This window comes from Anomaloglossus baeobatrachus, assembly GCF_048569485.1.
Source record: "Anomaloglossus baeobatrachus isolate aAnoBae1 chromosome 5 unlocalized genomic scaffold, aAnoBae1.hap1 SUPER_5_unloc_13, whole genome shotgun sequence".
NCBI lineage: Eukaryota > Metazoa > Chordata > Amphibia > Anura > Aromobatidae > Anomaloglossus > Anomaloglossus baeobatrachus.
In genome coordinates, this window is record NW_027441788.1 from 177085 (window position 1) to 199699 (window position 22615).

A 22615-nucleotide genomic window follows, 5' to 3' on the forward strand; every position below is an offset into this window, starting at 1 on the left:
CTTCCATCCGATAAAGTCAGCAGCTGCTGCTGACTAAAACGTGGAGCTTGCGTGAATGTGTGCCTCCTTCAACACAAAGCAAAAAACTGAGGGGCCCGTGATGCACGGGAGGGTGTATAGCAGAGGGGAGGGGTTACACTTTTTAAAGTGTAATTACTTTGTGTGGCCTCCAGAGGCAGAAGCTATACACCCAATTGTCTGGGTCTCCCAATGGAGCGACAAAGAAAATGTGGAATCCCAAATAGTAACAGAGTTGCTGAAACCTTAACGGATTGCAGAAATAATCCTGACACACAACTAGAAGTAGACGTGGGATGAGCCTACAATGACCTAGTCGTTTCGACACAGCCGGAGAACTAAATATTCTCACAGATATAAGAAAGCTAATACTATCTTTATAAGAAAGATAGGAAGGAGCACTGTTTGCAACCGTAAAAACCCTAATAAATACCAGCAATGATATGGAAAAATCCTGACGTCACATAACCTCCCCCCACTGTACCAGCACTCAGATGTTACTGGGATCCAAAAAAAACACTAATACAGATGAGGGACTGAATTAATACCAGGCATGACAAACACAATACCTTGCGGAATCATGGAGCTAAGTATACAGACACTCCCAGCAGGGAATGATCCCATTCGACCAAGAAATCCACACAGACAAAATAGGAATCAAGCATTAGTATCAAAGCAGAAAAGAAAACAACAAAAAAGTGGAAAACAAACAACAGAGGTACAAAGACCACTTATCTGAGAGGAGTTCTGGTAGTGACCAGGGCTGGTTACAGAATGTCTTTAACACACAGGAGACAATTGAGCACCGGCAAGTAACAAGAGAAAACTACTCAGTTATATAGTCCCAATCTGACCCTGATTGCCAGTCCTCTGCAGGTGTGTGACTTTCATTCCACAAATCAACTGCACCGCCAGCACTGACCACAAGAGGGAGCCTCAAACTGGAAAACGTATTCACAACAGTTAGCCATTAAAACGTATCAGAACAACAAGATTATAATTTTGTTTCACTGAGAGCAATCAATCCTTTTTGTATTTAATTACTGAAAGAAATTAACTTTTTGATGATATTTTAATTTATTGAGATGCACTTGTATATGGTTTTTGAATTTTTCTTAGTGATCAAGAAATTACAATTTTCAAGAAAAACGTCTAGGTATGACAATGGCTTCTACCAGTGTAAATTTTGTGATGTTCAAAAAGACTGCATTTGTGTGTAAAACATTTCCCACATTCAACATGAAAATGACTTCTCTCCTGTGTGAATTATTTGGTGTTTAAAAAGAGTTGATTTATCGCCAAAACATTTTCCACATTCTGAACATGAAAAAGGCTTCTCCCCTGTGTGAGTTCTCTTATGTGTAACAAGATGTGATTTTTGGTTAAAACATTTCCCACATTCTGAACAAAAAAAGGGCTTCTCTCCAGTGTGAATTCTTTGATGCTGAACAAGTAGTGATGTACATGAAAAACATTTCCCACAGTCTGAACATGAATATGGCTTCTCCCCTGTGTGAGTTCTTTGATGTGTAACATAATCTGATTTGTGTGCAAAACATTTACCACATTCTGAACATGAAAAAGGCTTCTTCCCTGTGTGAGTTTTCTGGTGTGTAATAAGTTGTAATTTACGTGTAAAACATTTTCCACATTCTGAACATGAAAAAGGCTTCTCCCCTGTATGAGTTTTCTGATGTCTAATAAGTTGTGATTTTTGGTTAAAACATTTCCCACATTCTGAACAAAAAAAGGGCTTCTCTCCAGTGTGAATTCTTTGATGCTTAACAAGTACTGATGTATGTGCAAAACATTTCCCACATTCTGAACATGAATATGGCTTCTCCCCTGTGTGAGTTCTTTGATGTATAACAAAATGTGATTTCTGTGCAAAACATTTCCCACATTCTGTACATGAAAATGGCTTCTCCCCTGTGTGAATTCTCTGATGTATAACAAACTGTGATTCATGTGCAAAACATTTCCCACATTCTGAACATGAAAATGACTTCTTCCCTGTGTGAGGTTTCTGGTAACTAACAGACTCAGAAGAAAATCTTTTCTCCCCTGTGTGAATTTGTTTATGTATTTTTTTAGATTCTAAAGTTGAAAATGGCTTTTTTGCTGTAAGAGCACTTCTATTTTGAATGCCTGATTTGTGACTTATATTTTTCTTTATAGTCTGTGATAAAACAGAAGGTAGATCCTGTTTAAGAGAATCAGATGATAGATCTTTGCTGTTAAGAGATGATAGTATATGTGGAATAGTAGCATTCACTTTAGTTATATTTTGCGTGATATCACGGTCATCTGATTTAAAAAATGAAGAAGATGTCAGTTGTGCCTCTGATCTCCTGGTGCAGTCACCTGCCAAGAATAAAAAAATATTTGTAATAATATATAAAAATGTTAGGATATAATTTCTAAAATAGCTAAAGAAATTGCAAGTTATGTAGCAATCTATAATTATAATTATTTACTTGAAACAAAAACTGTTCACAATTTAACAGAGGACCTCTGAGCAAGTACCTCTAGAATAAGATGTTCAACCCTCTTGGTCCATTTTGCATCCCAAATATTTGAATAATAATCCACCAAATAATGTTATCTGGCTAAAATTATACCAAAAAAGTCTACTCCATCAGTGTAAAAATAGGATGTTTCCACATTGGTTATAGCTGAAAAACTCTTGAAAAGCGATATGGCTTCATAATCCAATTCAGAAAAATTCCAAAGCCAAATCTCATTGATGCTTCTCGGCGTTGCAGTGGCCCAAACAGTATTAATATCCACATATTGGGCATTACCACAGAGAAGAACCCACATAAAAATTTATGGTGTATGTTTCCTGGAGACCAAACTAGGCACTATGTGTTGGGAAGTAAAATGTCAGATTTGTAATTTTCTCACTCCAACGTCCATTTCATGCCAATTTCCAGAGACTGGCTCTGCAGTCAAAATAGTAATTTAGATTAAAGTAGAATACGGTAAATGCTATTTATTAACTATATACTGGAGATCAATATTAGAGAACAACACACAATTTCCTAAATGTTGCGGTCATTGTGTCGTCCTATGTGACTATATCCTAACATGAGGAAACTCACAGTATTTTAAGCTTAGTTCATATATTGAATTTTTTCAAAAGCACATAATAAAAATTTAAATTAGATAAATGTAAAAGAACACTGATTAAAATGAGAGAACACTTTAAGATACCTGCAAGTTATTGGTGTTAATCTGGCACTTGGTGCTAATGTCCTTAATTATCTGACAAACCCTAATTACCTGTAGTCCATAGAAAAACACTAAACACACTTTGTCTTTGCTTTGCAAGTGAAAAAAATGTTTTTATTTAGGAGAAACCATATAATTTAACACAATCAATTTATACGTTTCGGCTTAAGAGGCCTTGTTCACGGGGTCGCTAGGGAAAGGAAAATATATACAGTGACTAAACACATATACAGATATATACATTATTTACAATATGAACTTTCCAAAAGGATTTTTTCAAAAGTGTGAGAATAATGATAATACACATGATAAGACAGGTAAGGGAGGAAGATGAGGGTAGAGGAAAAGGTAGTGATGATAATAAGTGTTAGGTAGCTATATACTGCCTGAAAAGTTGATTTCCTGGTAAGTGTGAGGATTTTGGAGTAATGAGGGCCCCTGTAATATTAAATGCAGAAATGTATAATAGTACAAAGAGGGGAAGAATAAGAGTGATGAGTAGTACCTGTGAATGGCAAGCATTCCCGTGCCTGTGCTTTCCTGAATGTAGCCCTGCCATAATGTGAGCGTGTGGACTTTAAATAACGCTAACGCCTGCACACTAGCCATCTCACAGACTGCAGGGAAATGACGTGTCATGGTGTGCTGTGAGAGGCCGGCACTGGTGCACTGGAGGGCGCTTAGTATATTGTGGGGCGGGTATGTGATAGTGTGCTGTAGTGTCCTGGTAGTTATGGAAATGGCAGCGCATGCGCACTGATCAATCTAATGACTTACTGATGTAGCTGGCGCTTGCGTGTTGTGGAGCTTGCCGAGATTACCTTGTAGTCATGGGGATTGTTGCGCGTGCGTGATGCTGAATCTAGTAACGCGCTGTTAGTATCACTGGCCCTTCTTTACTGATAGGGATCAAAACGCATGTGTGAAAAGCGCAGCTATGAATCTGTAATGCCCTGTTTACTATCAGCATAAAAAGGCCAGTTATATTAACAGCGCGTCAATTGATTCATCAGCGCGCATGCGCAACTCCAAAATCCTCCCACTTACCAGGAGAACAACTTTACAGGTAGTATATAACTACCCAACACTTATTATCATCACTACATTTTCCTCTACCCTCATCCTCTTCCTTACCTGTCTTATCAAATGTGACATTATCATGTGCACTGCTTGTATATACTATCTAATATACTAATACTGTAACAACTATGTGTACACACTTGCTGTAGACTAGCATTATATTGTTATATAGGTACTCCTAACTTTCTACTACCATGTGCTTTCTTTAATATTTAAAATATTTAAAAATATCCAGAAATATCCAGTGTGAGATAGTGGGTCCATTGATATGTGACGGACGGTACGTATCTCCCAGAATGCGTATAGAAACATATTAGAGCCCTACATAGTGGTCAGTCCAGTAACCTCCAGGCCGGGTTATGCAGGTGGCTCATGGCCACAGTTCTCGTTTAAAAGCTCTTTGCAAAGGCCTGGGTGGGGCAGAGCTGCTTTTGTAAAGCTGCAGAGCAAGAAGCTGAGAGGAGTTCAGACCCGTGTGGTGTGATAACACAGGTCTGTGGGGCTCCCTGAAAAGCAGTACGGGGTACAGTAAGACCGACTTCTACGGCCGCGGGTACCTGTGTGACGTGGTAACCTATGGACTGTATATAGCCTGGATGTATCCTGAAAGACGTATATTCCTGTGCAGCAGCGGTAAATAAACTGATGTTGATTGGACTTTTTGGGTCACTGCCTCTTTGTCGTCCTGGGGGACCCCACCCCGCTACATTATGGTGGAGAATGCGGGCATTGAGACTTGAGACATACCCCACCGCTGCATGTCAATAATCAAGCCTGCTACGCTACAGTATAAACCCGCTGACAACATGGAGGAGCTTCTGCGGCAGCTGGTAGTCACTCAGCAGAAACAACAGGAGCAACTGGGTCTGTTCCAGCAGCAGCTGGGTCTGTTCCAACAGCACCACCAGGAATCCCAGCAGCAGCACCAGGTATTCCAGCGGCAGCATCAGGAAACCCAGCGACAACAACAGGAGGCGAACACCTTGCTACGGCAGCAGATTGCGGCCCTGTGTGAGACAGCGCCAGCAACTGCCTCCGACCAACGGGTACCCCGGGACAGGGTTCGCTCTTCCCTACGGAAGCTAAGCCCGGAGGATGACGTGGAGGTCTTCCTTACGGTATTTGAGCGCACAGCAGAGCGGGAAAAACTGCCGGCAGATCAGTGGGCGGAAGTGGTGGCTCCATTCCTGATTGGGGACGCCCAGAAAGCCTGCTTTGACCTCAGCCGGGAGGATGCCTTGGACTACGAGAAACTGAAAGGTGAGATCCTTGCCCGTCTGGGGGTCAATATCTACGTGCGGGCTCAGCGGGTATTTGCCTGGACCTATGTGGAGACCTGTCCGGCCAGGTCTCAGGCATATGACCTACTTCAATTGGTAAAAAAGTGGCTGCAGCCGGAGATGTTGTCTCCAGCCCAGATGGTGGAACGGGTGGTGGTCGACCGGTTGGTGCGGACTCTGCCGGTCGCTATACAACGCTGGGTGGGGCAAGGGGACCCGGGAAACCTGGACCAGGTGGTGAGTCTAATTGAGCGTTATACCGCCACCCAGGACTTTATACGAGACTCTGCCCCAGGGCGTCAGGCCCGGCGGCCACAGGAACTGGGCCGAGAGACACGTACGGCGCAGGTGAACCCCAAAAACCAAACCCATACTGAGGGGGTAACCCGCACTGAGAGTGGCAAAAGACTAGTCCCCCCAAGAATGGCAACAAAAACTGGTGGGGCCACCGCTATGAAGTGCTGGAGATGTCAAGGGCCCGGCCATATCGCAGCTTATTGCCCTTTGATTACGGAGGCCATGGATTGTGGGTACACACGCCGAATGTCTATGTATGCTAATACGGTGTGTGCTGCACACCCTTTTCTTGAACCTCCTCTCTGTCCTGTGTATATAAATGGACATCGGGCAGAGGCCCTGTTGGACTCGGGCAGTATAGTGACCCTCGTACATGGGTCGCTGGTATCGGGGTTGGAGTCCACGAAGAGGGAGGTTGGGATTGTATGTATACATAGAGAGCTCCGCAAATATCCAACAGCAGAGGTAGGCCTCTCCACTCCGTGTGGAGATGTGACACATGTAGTAGGAGTAGTGCCAACTCTACCATACGGGGTAGTGCTGGGCAGGGATTTTCCGTTGTTCTGGTGCTTGTGGGAGAGAAATGGCACATCTTCCCAAGCAAGAATGGGTACGGGTGCAGAGCCCGACGATCCCGAAGCGGGAATACCTGCTGTAGGGATCACCGACCTCGGGACAGGGGGAGAACCTGACCGGGGTCCCCTAGAAGTATTGGCGGGAGACAGCGAAGAGACCGTAGCGATCGCGGAGCTGGACACGTCCCGGGAGGCCTTCGGGACGGCACAGCTGAGGGATCCTACCCTCTCCCACGCGTGGGGTAACGTTAAAGAGGTGAATGGGGTGGCCCAACAACCAGGGGCAGAAGCAGTCTTTCCCCGCATGGCGGTTTATAAAGATTTACTCTACCGAATAGACAAAATCAGGGAAGAGATAGTAGAACAATTGGTAGTGCCCCAATCCCACCGTCGGGTAGTGCTTAACATGGCTCACACACACCCCCTGGGGGGGCACTTAGGGGTTACCAAGACACAAGAGCGTATTTTACAGAGGTTCTTTTGGCCGGGAGTGTACGCAGAGGTACGGAAGTTCTGTGAAACCTGCCCGGACTGCCAGTTGACTTCGCCCATTGCAAGTTTCCGGAGTCCATTGGTGCCTCTCCCTATTATAGAGGAACCTTTTGAACGAATTGCAGTGGATCTGGTAGGACCCCTGGTAAAATCTGCGCGCGGTCACCAACACATATTGGTGGTTGTGGATTATGCCACACGCTATCCAGAGGCCATTCCGCTGCGCCATACCTCCGCGAAGCTTATTGCACGGGAGTTATTTGCCATGTTTTGTCGTCTTGGGCTACCAAAGGAGATCCTTACTGACCAGGGGACTCCGTTTATGTCCAAGGTGACAAAAGAATTATGTAAACTGTTGAAAATAAAGCACCTGCGCACATCGGTGTACCATCCACAAACCGATGGGCTGGTAGAGCGGTGTAACAAAACCCTTAAGTCCATGCTTAAAAAGGTGGTTGCCAAGGACGGGAGGGACTGGGACATGCTGTTGCCCTATCTTATGTTTGCGCTCCGAGAAGTACCGCAGGCGTCCACGGGGTTTTCACCATTCGAGTTGCTCTATGGCAGACACCCTAGGGGCTTGCTGGACGTAGCCAAGGGAACATGGGAACAGGAGCCCACCCCATATAAAAGTGTGATTGAACATGTGGCCCTAATGCAGGACCGCATTGCAGCGGTTTTGCCTATCGTAAAAGAACATTTGACAAGGGCCCAAGGGGCACAAAGGCGCACTTATAACACACGAGCCACCCTCAGATCTTTTAATGTAGGGGATCGGGTCTTGGTTTTGGTGCCCACTGCCGAGAGTAAACTGCTGGCCAAATGGCAGGGGCCGTATGAGGTTCGGGAAAAGGTGGGGGAGGTGAACTATCGAATATATCAGCCGGGGAGGAGGAAGCCGGAACAAGTGTATCATGTTAACTTGCTTAAAGCCTGGAAAGACCGCGACTGTATGGTGACGGGAGTAACACCAGTGGGGGCATGTGAGGATCCTGTAGTGCCGCTCATCCGGGGACCCGAAGGGGGGGTACACCTAGGCGACACCCTCACTAAACCGCAGCGTTGTGAAGTTCGGAAGTTGGTACAGCAGAACTCGGATGTGTTTTCCGAGTTACCCGGCCGTACTTCGGTTATCCAACATGACATTGTCACCGAGCCTCGGGTAAAGGTGCGTATGAAACCGTACCGGGTGCCCGAGGCCCGGAGACAAGCCATTGCAGCAGAGGTGAAACAGATGCTTACTCTAGGGGTGATTGAGAAGTCAAAGAGTGACTGGGCTAGTCCCATTGTGCTGATTCCAAAACCCGACGGGTCGCTACGTTTCTGCAATGATTTCAGGAGATTGAATGAGGTTTCCAAGTTCGACCTTTACCCTATGCCCCGGGTGGACGAACTTATTGAACGGTTGGGAAAGGCTCAATATTTCATGACGCTTGACCTTACCAAAGGCTATTGGCAGGTGCCGCTGACAGAGTCAGCCAAGGAAAAGACGGCCTTCATTACACCAGAGGGGCTCTATCACTATGTTGTCTTGCCTTTCGGTTTTCATGGAGCCCCGGCTACTTTCCAAAGACTGATGGACATAGTGTTGGAGCCCCATCAGAAGTACGCATCCGCCTATCTAGATGACATCATCATCTTCAGTACCGATTGGCAGACCCACTTGTCCCAGGTCCAGGCCGTCGTTAACTCCCTGCGGGCGGCAGGATTGACCGCAAACCCAAAAAAATGTGCAATCGGTCTGGAGGAAGCCCGCTATTTGGGGTACGTGATTGGCCGCGGGGTGATCAAACCTCAAGTAAATAAAATAGAGGCCATCCAAAAGTGGCCCAGACCAGTGTCCACTAAACAGGTGAGGGCGTTCCTCGGCATTGTTGGGTATTACCGGCGGTTTATACCGGACTTTGCCGGGAGAACAGCGGCTTTGACTGATCTGTTGAAGGCGGCTATGGTATGCTGGACCCCTCAGGCTGAGGAAGCGTTTCGGTCCATGAAGACTGCCTTGTGTGGTCAACCGGTCCTCATTAGCCCCGATTTCGATAACACCTTCCTGGTGCAAACAGATGCCTCCGAGGTGGGTCTGGGAGCCGTACTCTCGCAAGAGGTGAATGGAACTGAGCATCCGGTTACCTATCTGAGCCGGAAGCTTACCCCGGCAGAAATGAATTATAGCGTAGTGGAGAAGGAGTGCTTGGCTATTAAATGGGCCTTGGAGTCCCTGCGCTATTATTTGCTTGGGCGACAGTTTCGGTTGGTGACGGACCACGCACCCCTCGTCTGGATGAGAAATGCGAAGGAACGGAATGCCCGGGTCACCCGCTGGTTCCTGTCCCTTCAGGATTTCAGTTTTACGGTGGAACATCGGGCCGGTTCGTCCCAGGGCAATGCCGATGCCCTGTCTCGGGCGGCCTGTTTGGGAGCGTCCGTTCATCCCCTCGGGTTTGAACGGAGGAAGGGGGTATGTGAGATAGTGGGTCCATTGACATGTGACGGACGGTACGTATCTCCCAGAATGCGTATAGAAACATATTAGAGCCCTACATAGTGGTCAGCCCAGTAACCTCCAGGCCGGGTTATGCAGGTGGCTCATGGCCACAGTTCTCGTTTAAAAGCTCTTTGCAAAGGCCTGGGTGGGGCAGAGCTGCTTTTGTAAAGCTGCAGAGCAAGAAGCTGAGAGGAGTTCAGACCCGTGTGGTGTGATAACACAGGTCTGTGGGGCTCCCTGAAAAGCAGTACGGGGTACAGTAAGACCGACTTCTACGGCAGCGGGTACCTGTGTGACGTGGTAACCTATGGACTGTATATAGCCTGGATGTATCCTGAAAGACGTATATTCCTGTGCAGCAGCGGTAAATAAACTGATGTTGATTGGACTTTTTGGGTCACTGCCTCTTTGTCGTCCTGGGGGACCCCCACCCCGCTACACCAGATAAAGATTATTTCAAAAGTGTGAGAATAATCTCCTATCTAAAGTTCATATTGTAAATAATGTATATATCTGTATATGTGTTTAGTCGCTGTATATATTTTCCCTTTCCTAGCGACTCTAGGAACAAGGCCCCTTGGGCCAAAATGTAGGAAATAGTAGTGTTAAATTATAGGATTTCTCCTAAATAAAAACATTTTTTTCACTAGCAAAGCAAAGACAAAAGTGTGTGCAGTGTATTTCTATGGATTGTAAATAAGGGGTTTAACCCGTACACTAGAACCCGAAAAATAATCCAGTGTGCACACCATTTATTTATTATTTAAATCCTATGTACCTGGCAGCCTTAGTTTCCAGTTTGAACTGACTTTGCAAAAATAGTGTGCCGTTCCAAAGTGACTGAAACCCTCCGACAAAAGGTTGTCTAGCTGAAAGCCAAAAGGGGTGACCCTATCAGCCATAGCAAAAGAAGTTGGTAGAGCCAAGTCTGTGATTTCAAGAATATTGCTTCTTTACAGCATCACAAACTCTTTCAAGTCCCCCAAGAAGACTGATTGCCCTCAAAAGTCAAATGAAAGAGAGGACAGGATCATAGGGAAAATCTCCATGGGTAATCGTTCCAAAACTTCAGCTGGAATTCCTAGCCAGCGTTCAGCACAGAACAGGATAAGAATCTATCTTGTCATATAGTGTCATGATGTTTAAGAGCATTTGGACTGAAAGCCCACTCTGAAGTGACGAAACCTCTCATTAGCAGAAAGAATCAAAAGGAGGATGTTGTGTGGACAGATGAGAAGTGGTCCACAGTTCATTTTAATAATTAAAGTAAGTTTAATTTATTTGGGTTTAATGGGAAATATTATATTTGTCGACAAACTAGGGAAATACTGAATCTGAAGTGTAGTAAGAAGTCAGTGAAAGGCGGTGGAGGAAGTGTCATGGTTTGGGGATTGTTTTCTGCAGGAGTTGGACCTCTCATACAGCTACATGGCAGAGTGAATGCAAGTGTGTATCAGAACCTTCTTCAACAACACGTGGTTCTTCACTTGCGTTCATCACTCAATCAGCCAGCAATTTCCATGCAGGACAATGCCCCCCGTCACACAACAAAATGGGTAAAGCAGTTAATTGAAACAGAAAACATTGAAACAATGAAATGGCCGCCCAGAGTCCTGATCTAAACCCAATAGAAAACCTTTGGAAAAACCTTGCTGACAAAGTTATGGCCAAGAAACCCACAACAGTCAAAGAACTGTGGAAGAGACTGGAAGACGAGAGGACCAAAATCCCACCAGAGCAGTTTGAGAGACTAGTGATGTCCTGTGGACGCAGATGTGCTGAAGTCATTCATAGCGACGGCTGGTAAACGTCCTACTGATTGATGACTGTTGTTACCATCAGAAAATTTAGTTATAATCTTTCTCTGTGCTACAGTCATTGCAGTTTTCTAATTCTGATCATCACGTTTTGGACAAAATCAAGGTTTTAGGTTGATAAACTTTGGATCTTTTGTAAAACACTATTCTAGTGGCAAAAACCTTCAAGTGTTGATCAATGTAAATTACATAATTTCTGAAAAAAGTAAGTGATCATACATTGTTCTCTAATTGTATGTTGCGGTATCACTATTTGTTTTAAGAACATCCAAATGCAATGTGTGATCATTTCTAATTAATTTACATTTTTAGCGAATTTCAGATTTTTTCCAAGTGACCAGGAAAACAAATCAACCTCACATTACAGCTAAGATAAAGTAAAATGTGTCACACAAAAAAAAAATCTCAGAAACACTAGCATCAGATTCAGCATTACAAAGCTGTTATCATGTAACGTGACAGATGTCAGATTGGAGAAATGGGGCCTGGATAGGAGCAGAAAACTGTCTGCAGTGGAAAGCCATGAAATAAGAGCGGCTTTGTACTAACGACTATAGAGAAAACTGTGACTATAGACAATAACACATCTACTAAAATTACCACCCTCCACCCGACAGCCTTCACCGTCAGTGATTTAGTAACTAGAGGTGACACATCTGGAGTAATTACAGTATGTGGCTCGGGGGCTCTCAGCAATCCAAACTATTGTAGGGGCCAATATCTTCTGTCAGATGAGTTTCTTGAAGAAATATTAGACATTTACAGAGAACTTCTTAACATAGTCCAGTAAACGGGAGTTGTACTCATTTAAGGTGAACCATCAGAGCTACTGTGAGTTTTGGCCAGAAAAGTAGAGAAAGTATTAGTGCTTCCCATTTCAGGAGCGATTGTGCAGTAATCTGAATTCCTTAGGATTGGAAACATAGAATTCATGACGATCCTGTAGATGTGAGTAAATGTATTTTAGAGCCATCAACCACGCACAGCTTAGCAATGTATCATGGCGGAGGTGTCATGTTATCTTTATAATTTATGACAATCCTCTTTGAAGGAGACAAGTTGGATTGAAGAGAACATCTGTGCTCGATCCCCACAAAGCAAGACCTGGAGACCATGTTTACTAGACTAGAGGAGACTCAGACCCGGGGCCCATATTTTTTTAAACAAGACATTACGCAAGTTGGCAAGAGTGGATGACCTACAGTCTAACACAGCGTCTTTATATCAAACAATAGAGGACCAATATCTCATTATATCTGAACACACCACTCATATCCCAGATATTCTAGCATTTATAGATAACAGAGAACCATCACATATCAAACAATTTCTGTATTTGTGGCAAGTTTGAAGAAATCTTTTCCCATATGCTGAAGAAAACCATTAATACTTTATGATTTACTATACTTCCTATGATTTACTTGGGAGGAAAGAGGACCCTAAAGGCCGCTTTACATGCTGCGACATCGCTCAAGCGATCTCGTTGGGGTCACGAAATTTGTGATGCACATCCAGCCGCTTTAGCGATCTCGTTGTGTGTGACACCTATGAGCGATTTTGAATCATCACAAAATCGATCTAGATCGCTAATCGGTGACATGCCCCCCTATTCCCAATTATCGTTGCTGCTGCGTGTACGATGTAGTTCATCGTTCCTGCGGCAGCACACATCTCTACGTGTGACACCGCAGGAACGAGGAACCTCACCTTACCTGCGGCCACCGGCAATGCGGAAGGAAGGAGGTGGGCGGGATGTTACGGCCGCTCATCTCCGCCCCTCCGCTTCTATTGGGCGCCAACTTAGTGACGTCGCTGTGACGCCGAACGAACTGCCCCCTTAGAAAGGGGCAGGTAAGTAGTTTGACGGGTGTGAGCGATGTTGTGCGCCACGGGCAGCGATTTGCCCGTGTCGCACAGCCGATGGGGGCGGGTACGCACGCTAGCGATATTGGTAACGATATCGCAGCGTGGAAAGCGGCCTTTAGGCTATGTTCACACGCAGCATCTTTTTCTGTCAGTGCATCCTGTGTGCATCTAAAATGCACCAAAAACCAAATCAAAAACGCAATGCGATTTTACAGCGTTTTGCCCAATGTGTTTAAGTCAAATCTATTGACTGGAGGGCTCAAAAATATGGGAAACACGTGTAGAAGGAAAGAGAAAATTCAGCTCAACATTACTGCTTGTCACCACTCCCCGCCTGGATCCAGCGCACGGACGGCTCCGCTGCCAAGTGTCATAAGACATATATTCCAAGAAAATCCAGCGCAATCCTCGGGGTGTATTAAAAAGTCCAAGTTTTATTCCAAATAATCTATTAAAATACAGCGGTGAAAGCAACAATATGTACAGGGATATACGAGGTATATCCCTGTACATATTGTTGCTTTCACCGCTGTATTTTAATAGATTATTTGGAATAAAACTTGGACTTTTTAATACACCCCGAGGATTGCGCTGGATTTTCTTGGAATAAAAAACATGGTAAAAACGCAAAAAGAATTGACATGCTGCATCTTGAAAAACGCAGCCAAGATGCAGCCAACAAAAGATGCCCAGTGTGGACAGCAAAATCGAAATCTCATAGACTTTGCTGGGAGAAGGAAATGCAGGCATTTAGATTCATCTTTGTGACCTCAAAAACTCAGCAAAGAAGGGAATTTTGTTACTTACCGTAAATTCCTTTTCTTCTAGCTCTTATTGGGAGACCCAGACGATTACGATTGGGTGTATAGCACTGCCTCCGGAGGCCACACAAAGCAATTACACTAAAAAGTGTAAGGCCCCTCCCCTTCTGGCTATACACCCCCAGTGGGATCACTGGCTCACCAGTTTTAGTGCAAAAGCAAGAAGGAGGAAAGCCAATAACTGGTTTAAACAAATTCACTCCGAGTAACATCGGAGAACTGAAAACCGTTCAACATGAACAACATGTGTACCCGCAAACAAACCAAAAATCCCGAAGGACAACAGGGCGGGTGCTGGGTCTCCCAATAAGAGCTAGAAGAAAAGGAAATTTACGGTAAGTAACAAAATTCCCTTCTTCTTCGGCGCTCTATTGGGAGACCCAGACGATTGGGACGTCCAAAAGCTGTCCCTGGGTGGGTAAAGAAATACCTCATGTTAGAGCTGCAAGACAGCCCTCCCCTACGGGGAGGCAACTGCCGCCTGCAGGACTCTTCTACCTAGGCTGGCGTCCGCCGAAGCATAGGTATGCACCTGATAATGTTTGGTGAAAGTGTGCAGACTCGACCAGGTAGCTGCCTGGCACACCTGTTGAGCCGTAGCCTGGTGTCGCAATGCCCAGGACGCACCCACGGCTCTGGTAGAATGGGCCTTCAGCCCTGATGGAACCGGAAGCCCAGCAGAACGGTAGGCTTCAAGAATTGGTTCTTTGATCCATCGAGCCAGGGTGGCCTTAGAAGCCTGCGACCCTTTGCGCTTACCAGCGACAAGGACAAAGAGTGCATCCGAACGGCGCAGGGGCGCCGTGCGGGAAATGTAGATTCTGAGTGCTCTCACCAGATCTAACAAATGTAAATCCTTCTCATACCGATGAACTGCATGAGGACAAAACGAAGGCAAAGAGATATCCTGATTAAGATGAAAAGAGGATACCACCTTCGGGAGAAACTCCTGAATGGGGCGCAGCACTACCTTGTCCTGGTGGAAGACCAGGAAGGGAGCCTTGGAAGACAGCGCTGCTAGCTCAGACACTCTCCGAAGAGATGTGATCGCTACCAGAAAAGCCACTTTCTGTGATAGTCTAGAAAGTGAAACCTCCCTCAGAGGCTCGAAGGACGGCTTCTGGAGGGCAACTAGTACCCTGTTCAGATCCCATGGATCTAACGGCCGCTTGTACGGGGGAACGATATGGCAAACCCCCTGTAGGAACGTGCGCACCTTAGAAAGTCGTGCTAGACGCTTCTGAAAAAAGACGGATAGCGCCAAGACTTGTCCTTTAAGGGAGCCGAGCGACAAACCTTTTTCTAACCCAGATTGCAGGAAAGAAAGAAAGGTAGGCAATGCAAATGGCCAGGGAGACACTCCCTGAGCAGAGCACCAGGATAAGAATATCCTCCACGTTCTGTGGTAGATCTTAGCAGACGTGGGCTTCCTAGCGTGTCTCATGGTGGCAACGACCCCTTGGGATAAGCCTGAAGACGCTAGGATCCAGGACTCAATGGCCACACAGTCAGGTTCAGGGCCGCAGAATTCCGATGGAAAAAAGGCCCTTGGGACAGTAAGTCTGGTCGGTCTGGTAGTGCCCACGGTTGGCCGACCGTGAGATGCCACAGATCCGGATACCACGCCCTCCTCGGCCAGTCTGGAGCGACGAGTACGACGCGGCTGCAGTCGGATCTGATCTTGCGTAGCACTGTGGGCAAGAGTGCCAGAGGTGGAAACACATAAGGGAGCCGGAACTGCGACCAATCTTGCAGTAGGGCGTCTGCTGCTAGAGCTCTTTGATCGCGAGACCGTGCCATGAAGGTTGGGACCTTGTTGTTGTGCCGGGACGCCATTAGGTCGACGTCCGGCCTTCCCCATCGGCGACAGATTTCCTGAAACACGTCCGGGTGAAGGGACCATTCCCCTGCGTCCATGCCCTGGCGACTGAGGAAGTCTGCTTCCCAGTTTTCTACGCCGGGGATGTGAACCGCGGATATGGTGGAGGCCGTGGCTTCCACCCACATCATAATCCGCCGGACTTCCTGGAAGGCTTGCCGACTGCGTGTCCCCCCTTGGTGATTGATGTATGCCACCGCTGTGGAGTTGTCCGATTGAATTCGGATCTGCTTCCCTTCCAGCCACTGTTGGAAGGCTAGTAGGGCAAGATACACTGCTCTGATTTCCAGAACATTGATCTGAAGGGTGGACTCCTGCTGAGTCCACGTACCCTGAGCCCTGTGGTGGAGAAACACTGCTCCCCACCCTGACAGACTCGCGTCTGTCGTGACCACCGCCCAGGACGGTGGTAGGAAGGATCTTCCCTGTGATAATGAGGTGGAAAGGAGCCACCACTGCAGAGAGTCCTTGGCCGTCTGGGAAAGGGAGACTTTCCTGTCCAGGGATGTTGACTTCCCGACCCATTGGCGGAGAATGTCCCATTGAAGTGGACGCAGATGAAACTGCGCAAACGGAACCGCCTCTATTGCCGCCACCATCTTCCCGAGGAAGTGCATGAGGCGTCTTAAGGAGTGCGACTGACTTTGAAGGAGAGCCTGCACCCCAGTCTGTAGAGACCGCTGCTTGTCCAGCGGAAGCTTCACTATCGCTGAGAGAGTATGAAACTCCATGCCAAGATACGTTAGTGATTGGGTCGGTGACAGATTTGACTTTGGGAAGTTGATGATCCACCCGAACGCCTGGAGAGTCTCCAGTGCAACATTCAGGCTGCGTTGGCATGCCTCTTGAGAGGGTGCCTTGACCAGTAGATCGTCCAAGTAAGGGATCACAGAGTGTCCGTGAGAGTGCAAGACTGCTACCACTGCCGCCATGATCTTGGTGAACACCCGAGGGGCTGTCGCCAGACCAAATGGCAGAGCTACGAACTGAAGATGGTCGTCTCCTATCACGAAACGTAGAAAACGTTGGTGCTCTGTAGCAATCGGCACGTGGAGATAAGCATCTTTGATGTCTATTGATGCTAGGAAATCTCCTTGAGACATTGAGGCAATGACTGAGCGGAGGGATTCCATCCGGAACCGCCTGGCGTTCACATGCTTGTTGAGCAGTTTTAGGTCCAGAACAGGACGGAAGGAGCCGTCCTTTTTTGGAACCACAAAGAGATTGGAGTAAAATCCTCGCCCCCGTTCCTGAGGGGGGACAGGGATCACGACTCCTTCTGCTCTTAGAGAGTCCACCGCCTGCAGCAGGGCATCTGCTCGGTTGGGGTGTGGGGAGGTTCTGAAGAACCGAAGTGGAGGCCGAGAACTGAACTCGATTCTGTACCCGCGAGACAAAATGTCTGTTACCCACCGGTCTTTGACCTGTGACAGCCAAATGTCGCAAAAGCGGGAGAGCCTGCCACCGACCGAGGATGCGGAGGGAGGAGGCCGAAAGTCATGAGGTAGCCGCTTTGGAAGCGGTTCCTCCATTTGCTTTCCTGGGGCGTGAGTGAGCCCGCCAGGAATCTGAGCTCCCTTGTTCTTTCTGAGTCCTTTTGGACGAGGAGAATTGGGCCTTGCCCGAGCCTCGAAAGGACCGAAACCTCGACTGCCACTTTTTCTGTTGAGGTTTACTTGCTCTGGGCTGTGGTAAGGAAGAGTCCTTACCCTTGGACTGTTTTATGATTTCAGCCAATGGCTCACCAAACAGTCTGTCTCTAGATAATGGCAAGCTGGTTAAGCATTTTTTGGAACCAGCATCTGCTTTCCAGTCCTTTAACCACAAGGCTCTGCGCAAAACCACAGAATTGGCGGACGCCATAGCGGTACGGCTCGTAGATTCTAGGACAGCATTGATAGCATAGGTCGCAAACGCAGACATTTGCGAAGTTAGGGACGCCACCTGCGGTACTGCTGGATGTATGATAGCATCCACCTGTGCTAAACCAGCTGAAATAGCTTGGAGTGCCCACACGGCCGCGAATGCTGGAGCAAACGACGCGCCGATAGCTTCATAGACAGATTTCAACCAAAAGGTCCATCTGTCTGTCGTTGGCATCTTTAAGTGAAGCGCCATCCTCTACTGCGACTATGGATCTAGCCGCAAGCTTGGAAATTGGGGGATCCACCTTTGGACACTGGGTCCAGCGTTTGGCCACCTCAGAGGGAAAAGGATAACGGGTATCCTTAGAACGTTTAGAGAAACGCTTGTCTGGATGAGCGTCGTGTTTCTGGATTGATTCTCTGAAGTCAGAGTGGTCCAAAAAAGCACTTAATTTACGCTTGGGATACAGGAAATGGAACTTCTCCTGCTGTGCAGCTGCCTCCTCTGCTGAAGGAGCTGGGGGAGAAATATCCAACAGTCTATTAATTGCCGATATAAGGTCATTAACCATGGCGTCACCATCAGGGGCATCCAGATTGAGAGGGGCCTCAGGATTAGAATCCTGATCACCGTCCTCAGTCTCATCACAGAGAGACTCTTCTCGCTGAGACCCTGAGCAGTGTGATGACGTCGAGGGTCTTTCCCAGCGAGCTCGCTTAGGCTGCCTGGGACTGTCATCTGAGTCAGAGACTTCAGCCTGTGATGCTTGAGACCCCCTTGAAGTACGGATTAGTTCCAACTGAGGGGGACCGGGGAACATAGGCACAGCAGTGTCCATGGTCTGAGTAACTGGCCTGGACTGCAAGGTCTCCAGGATTTTTGTCATAGTCACAGACATTTTATCGGCAAAAACTGCAAAGTCTGTCCCCGTCACCGGGGCAGGGTTCACAGGCGACTCTGCCTGGGCCACTACCACCATAGGCTCTGGCTGACGAAGTGCCACTGGGACTGAACATTGCACACAATGTGAGTCATTGGAGCCTGCCGGTAGATCAGCCCCACATGCAGTACAAACAGTGTACACAGCCTGTGCCTTGGCACCCTTGCGTTTTGCGGATGACATGTTGCTGCCTCCTCAGAGCAGTATAGGGTGTCCAGCCAAGAAGCGACCTTACAGTGCAACTATATATATATATATATGGTACCAAGAAAAAAGTACACTAATATAACACTGAGGCACTAGTGGGGCCAGCACTAATGTGCTGCTTACCGCCCGCTTAGGAGCGGGTGTGTGGTCGCCGAAATCCCTTTAGTCTGGGTCTCCCAGAGCCTGCTGCCTTTCCCCAGCCAGACTGCATGTGTAATGGCTGCCGGCGTCCTTGTGGAGAGGGGGGGCGGGCCCTGGGCGTATACAGACGAAGAGCGGGAAGCCTGCTTCCCACTGTGCCTAGTGAGAGGGCTGGAGCATGTAAATAAAGCTCCAGCCCTCGGCGCTGCCAATTGAGCAGCGTCTCTCCCCTACCCTGATTGACAGGGTGGGGGCGGGAACGAAGCGGCGCTAGGCCGCAGAAGCCGGGGGCTAAAGTTAGAAGCGCCGCCGCCGTAAAAGCGCGGTCGGCGCAAAGTCCCCGGCGCACCACAAGTCGCAGCTGCGCCGCCGCTCCAGGAGCGGTCGGCGCAGTAGTTCCCAACATGTAACGTCACTCAGCAAAGCTGCAGTGACCTAACCCCAGCGCACAGCGCTACTGTCCCCGGCGCACTATAACGCTCAGCAAGCCTTGAGAGTGTCCGTGCCTGCCGGGGACACCGAGTACCTGAATGATGCAGGGCCTTGTCCCTGACTGTACTCATGCTCCAAATCCAGCAGGTTCTCTGGGTCTGTGGATGGAGCCCGGCCTCAGGGCTTGGGGGCCGGCAAGATCCCACTTCCACAGAGCCCTCCAGGGGATGTGGAAGGAAAACAGCATGTGGGCTCCAGCCTCTGCACCAGCAATAGGTACCTCAACCTTACAAGCACCACCGCGGGTGAGAAGGGAGCATGCTGGGGGCCCTATATGGGCCCTCTTTTCTTCCATCCGATATAGCCAGCAGCTACTGCTGACTACAAACCGTGGAGCTATGCGTGGATGTCTGACCTCCTTCGCACAAAGCAGAAAACTGGTGAGCCAGTGATCCCACTGGGGGTGTATAGCCAGAAGGGGAGGGGCCTTACACTTTTTAGTGTAATTGCTTTGTGTGGCCTCCGGAGGCAGTGCTATACACCCAATCGTAATCGTCTGGGTCTCCCAATAGAGCGCCGAAGAAAGATGCCCTTATTGAAATGAGTTTAATTCACAGAGCTCTTCTTCCTACCCCCTAACCCCATCTGTATGACGTCATTCTGCCTCTGTTTGTTTATTGAAATATATGATTGTAAAAAATTTTATAATTAGTGAATAACAAAATAAAAACATACGGAACCCTAAACAATAAGAAATAATTATAAAATTTTGCTAATGTTCTAAGAAAACGAGAGAAGGTTTCAATTTACGGTAATTCACAGGTTACACCGTCTCTGGCTTTTATGCCCGAGATCGGAAATATTAAAGGTAGGGTCTCGTGTTTTTTTATTTTTGTATAAATAATAGTGATTATGAAATCAATTATTTTTAATACAAAATTAAACTCACTGTTTATTTAGTTTTTATGTAATTCTAGATTTACTCAAACACAAGGGGCTGCCATCTTGGATCTGCTGTGTGTAACGACAGTTACTCACCTCAAATACGGCAGTTCCATGGGCTTAACAGTCAGTTGTTGGACTGCGACTCTATTCTCTAGACACAGAGACCACTTCTGCTGTGATCTGACGCGCCCCCTGGGCTGTCCAGATCACAGCAGAGGGAGGAGATCACCGCCATCTTTGTGGAGCTCACAGCGTATGCTGCACTTTCCCCCTGTCACCCGCCGGGATGTGTGAGTACCGCTACCCTTCCCATGCCCTCCTCTCCCCGCCGCTACCTTCCCCCCAGCTCTCGCCGTCACTACCACCGTTCTTCCCCCCCGCCACTCCCCCCGTCCCCGCCGCTACCTTGCTCTCGTATGCTCACCTCGGGCCTCTGCTCCTCAGCTCAGCAGAGCACAATATACTGAGGAGCACGGATATAGCAGAGCACGGAATACAGCAAAGCACATAATACAGCAGAGCGCGGTATATTGAAGAGCGTGGTATACTGAGGAGTACGGTATACTGAGGAGCACAAGATATGCGGACAGGCATGCGTGCAGCAGAGCATTGTGGGCGTGCATGAAGCAGAGCACTACGTGCGGAAGAATATCGCGGTCGGGCATGTGTACAGCAGAGCATTGCGGTCGGGCGTGCGTGCAACAGAGCATTGCGAACATGCTGGCATGCGGCAGAGCATTGCGGGCGTGCAGCAGAGCATTGCGGCCGGTGGGCGTGCGGCAGAGCAGTGCGGCCGGCAGAGCAGCGCGGCCGGCGGGCGTGCGGCAGAGCATTGCTGGTACGGGGCGTGCAGAGCGCTATGTAGGGAGCACTATGCAGCTGTACTTGGTGACACGTTAAACATTAGGATCACTTTGTGGTCACCAACAAAATAGCTCCGCACTGAGATCCTAAACTTCATCTTCCCTTATCTTTTTGGAAACACCCAGATGGGGGGGGGGAGGGGTGACATCACACACAGGAGAGCAGATTCCACCCACTTTTACTGCAGTAGTTCTACAGTAGGATTACAGGAGCTGCTCCCCCTAGTGTTTAAGGCCCGTTTCACACATCCGGCATTGCGCTGGATTGCCAGATCCGGCACACTCCAGTACAGTGTAATACAGTACAATGGCATCACGGCAACCTCCGGTCACATGCTGTCATGTGACCGGAGCTTGCCGAGATGCCATTGAACAATATTAAAGGGAACCAAACATCAGGATTTTCGTGTATAAGCTGCAGCCAGTGCAGTACTGGCACTATCAGGCAAATTGTATACATACCATTAGGGTGCAGCTCGGGTGTTTAGTCAGTGAAATCCAACTTTATAAAGTTTGAAATTTCGTGCACTTTTTGATTGACGTGTGCACCTCTCTGTTAATGTCCGGGCGGGTTATGCAGGAGTTCCCCGCCCGCCCACCAGCCTGTTCCTCCCTCTCTCCTGATGTCCGGGCGGGTTATGCACGTGTTCCCCACCCCCCCGCGCCGCCTGTTCCTTCCTCCCTCCCTCCCTCTGGCTGGTATGTAAATTTCTAATCTTCAGAAACATGGCGCCGGAGTGGGCCTCTGCATATAGCGCTTATCTCCGGCGCCATGTTTCTGAAGCCCGCATCACACAGCTTGGTGTCTAAGAGGGCGGCGCATGCGCCCTCGCTCCTTCAGATCCCGTTGTGACCGCGGGAGCAAGCGCGATTACAACAGGACTGCAGAACAGCTGATCGGAGGACGCGATCAGCTGTAGCTACGATGACGTGCCGCCTCAGAACACCGGGCCAGGACAGCAGCCTGCCAGCGACATCGGGAGTCAAGTGAGGTAAGCTCACCATGGACTCACATGACCCCGTGATGGCAGTGCTGCGAGACCTGGTCACGGTAGTGATATCGGGCGGCACTGTCTTCACGGAGTCAGGTGAATGAAATTACTAGCACCTGTGATGTCATTGCCCCAGCAGTCACACACACATTATACACACACTGCTGTGTGTGCTCCCCTGCGTTGACCTGGGCTCACCTTCTGAATTCCAGGTCACTGCAGGAAAGCACTCACAGGTGTGTGTGTGTGTGTGTAATGTGTGCGTATAATGTGCATAATGTGCGTGCGTATGTGTGTGCGCGTGCGTATAGTGTGTGTGTGTGTGTATAATGTGTGTGCGCGCGCGTGTGTATAATGTGTGCGCGTGCGCGTGTATATGTGTGTG

At 48.1% G+C, this 22615-nt stretch overlaps 1 protein-coding gene across 1 annotated transcript in view; it reads right to left on the minus strand.

Annotated features, from left to right (window-relative positions):
- Nucleotides 1-202: 202 nt before the first annotated feature.
- Nucleotides 203-22615, minus strand: part of LOC142258830 (uncharacterized) — a 50727-nt gene continuing 28314 nt past the window's right edge. The window contains exon 4 of the mRNA XM_075331414.1: nt 203-2382. Coding sequence (XP_075187529.1) covers nt 1253-2382 — 1130 coding nt within the window. The 3' untranslated portion in view covers nt 203-1252. The remainder of the gene's footprint in view (nt 2383-22615) is intronic.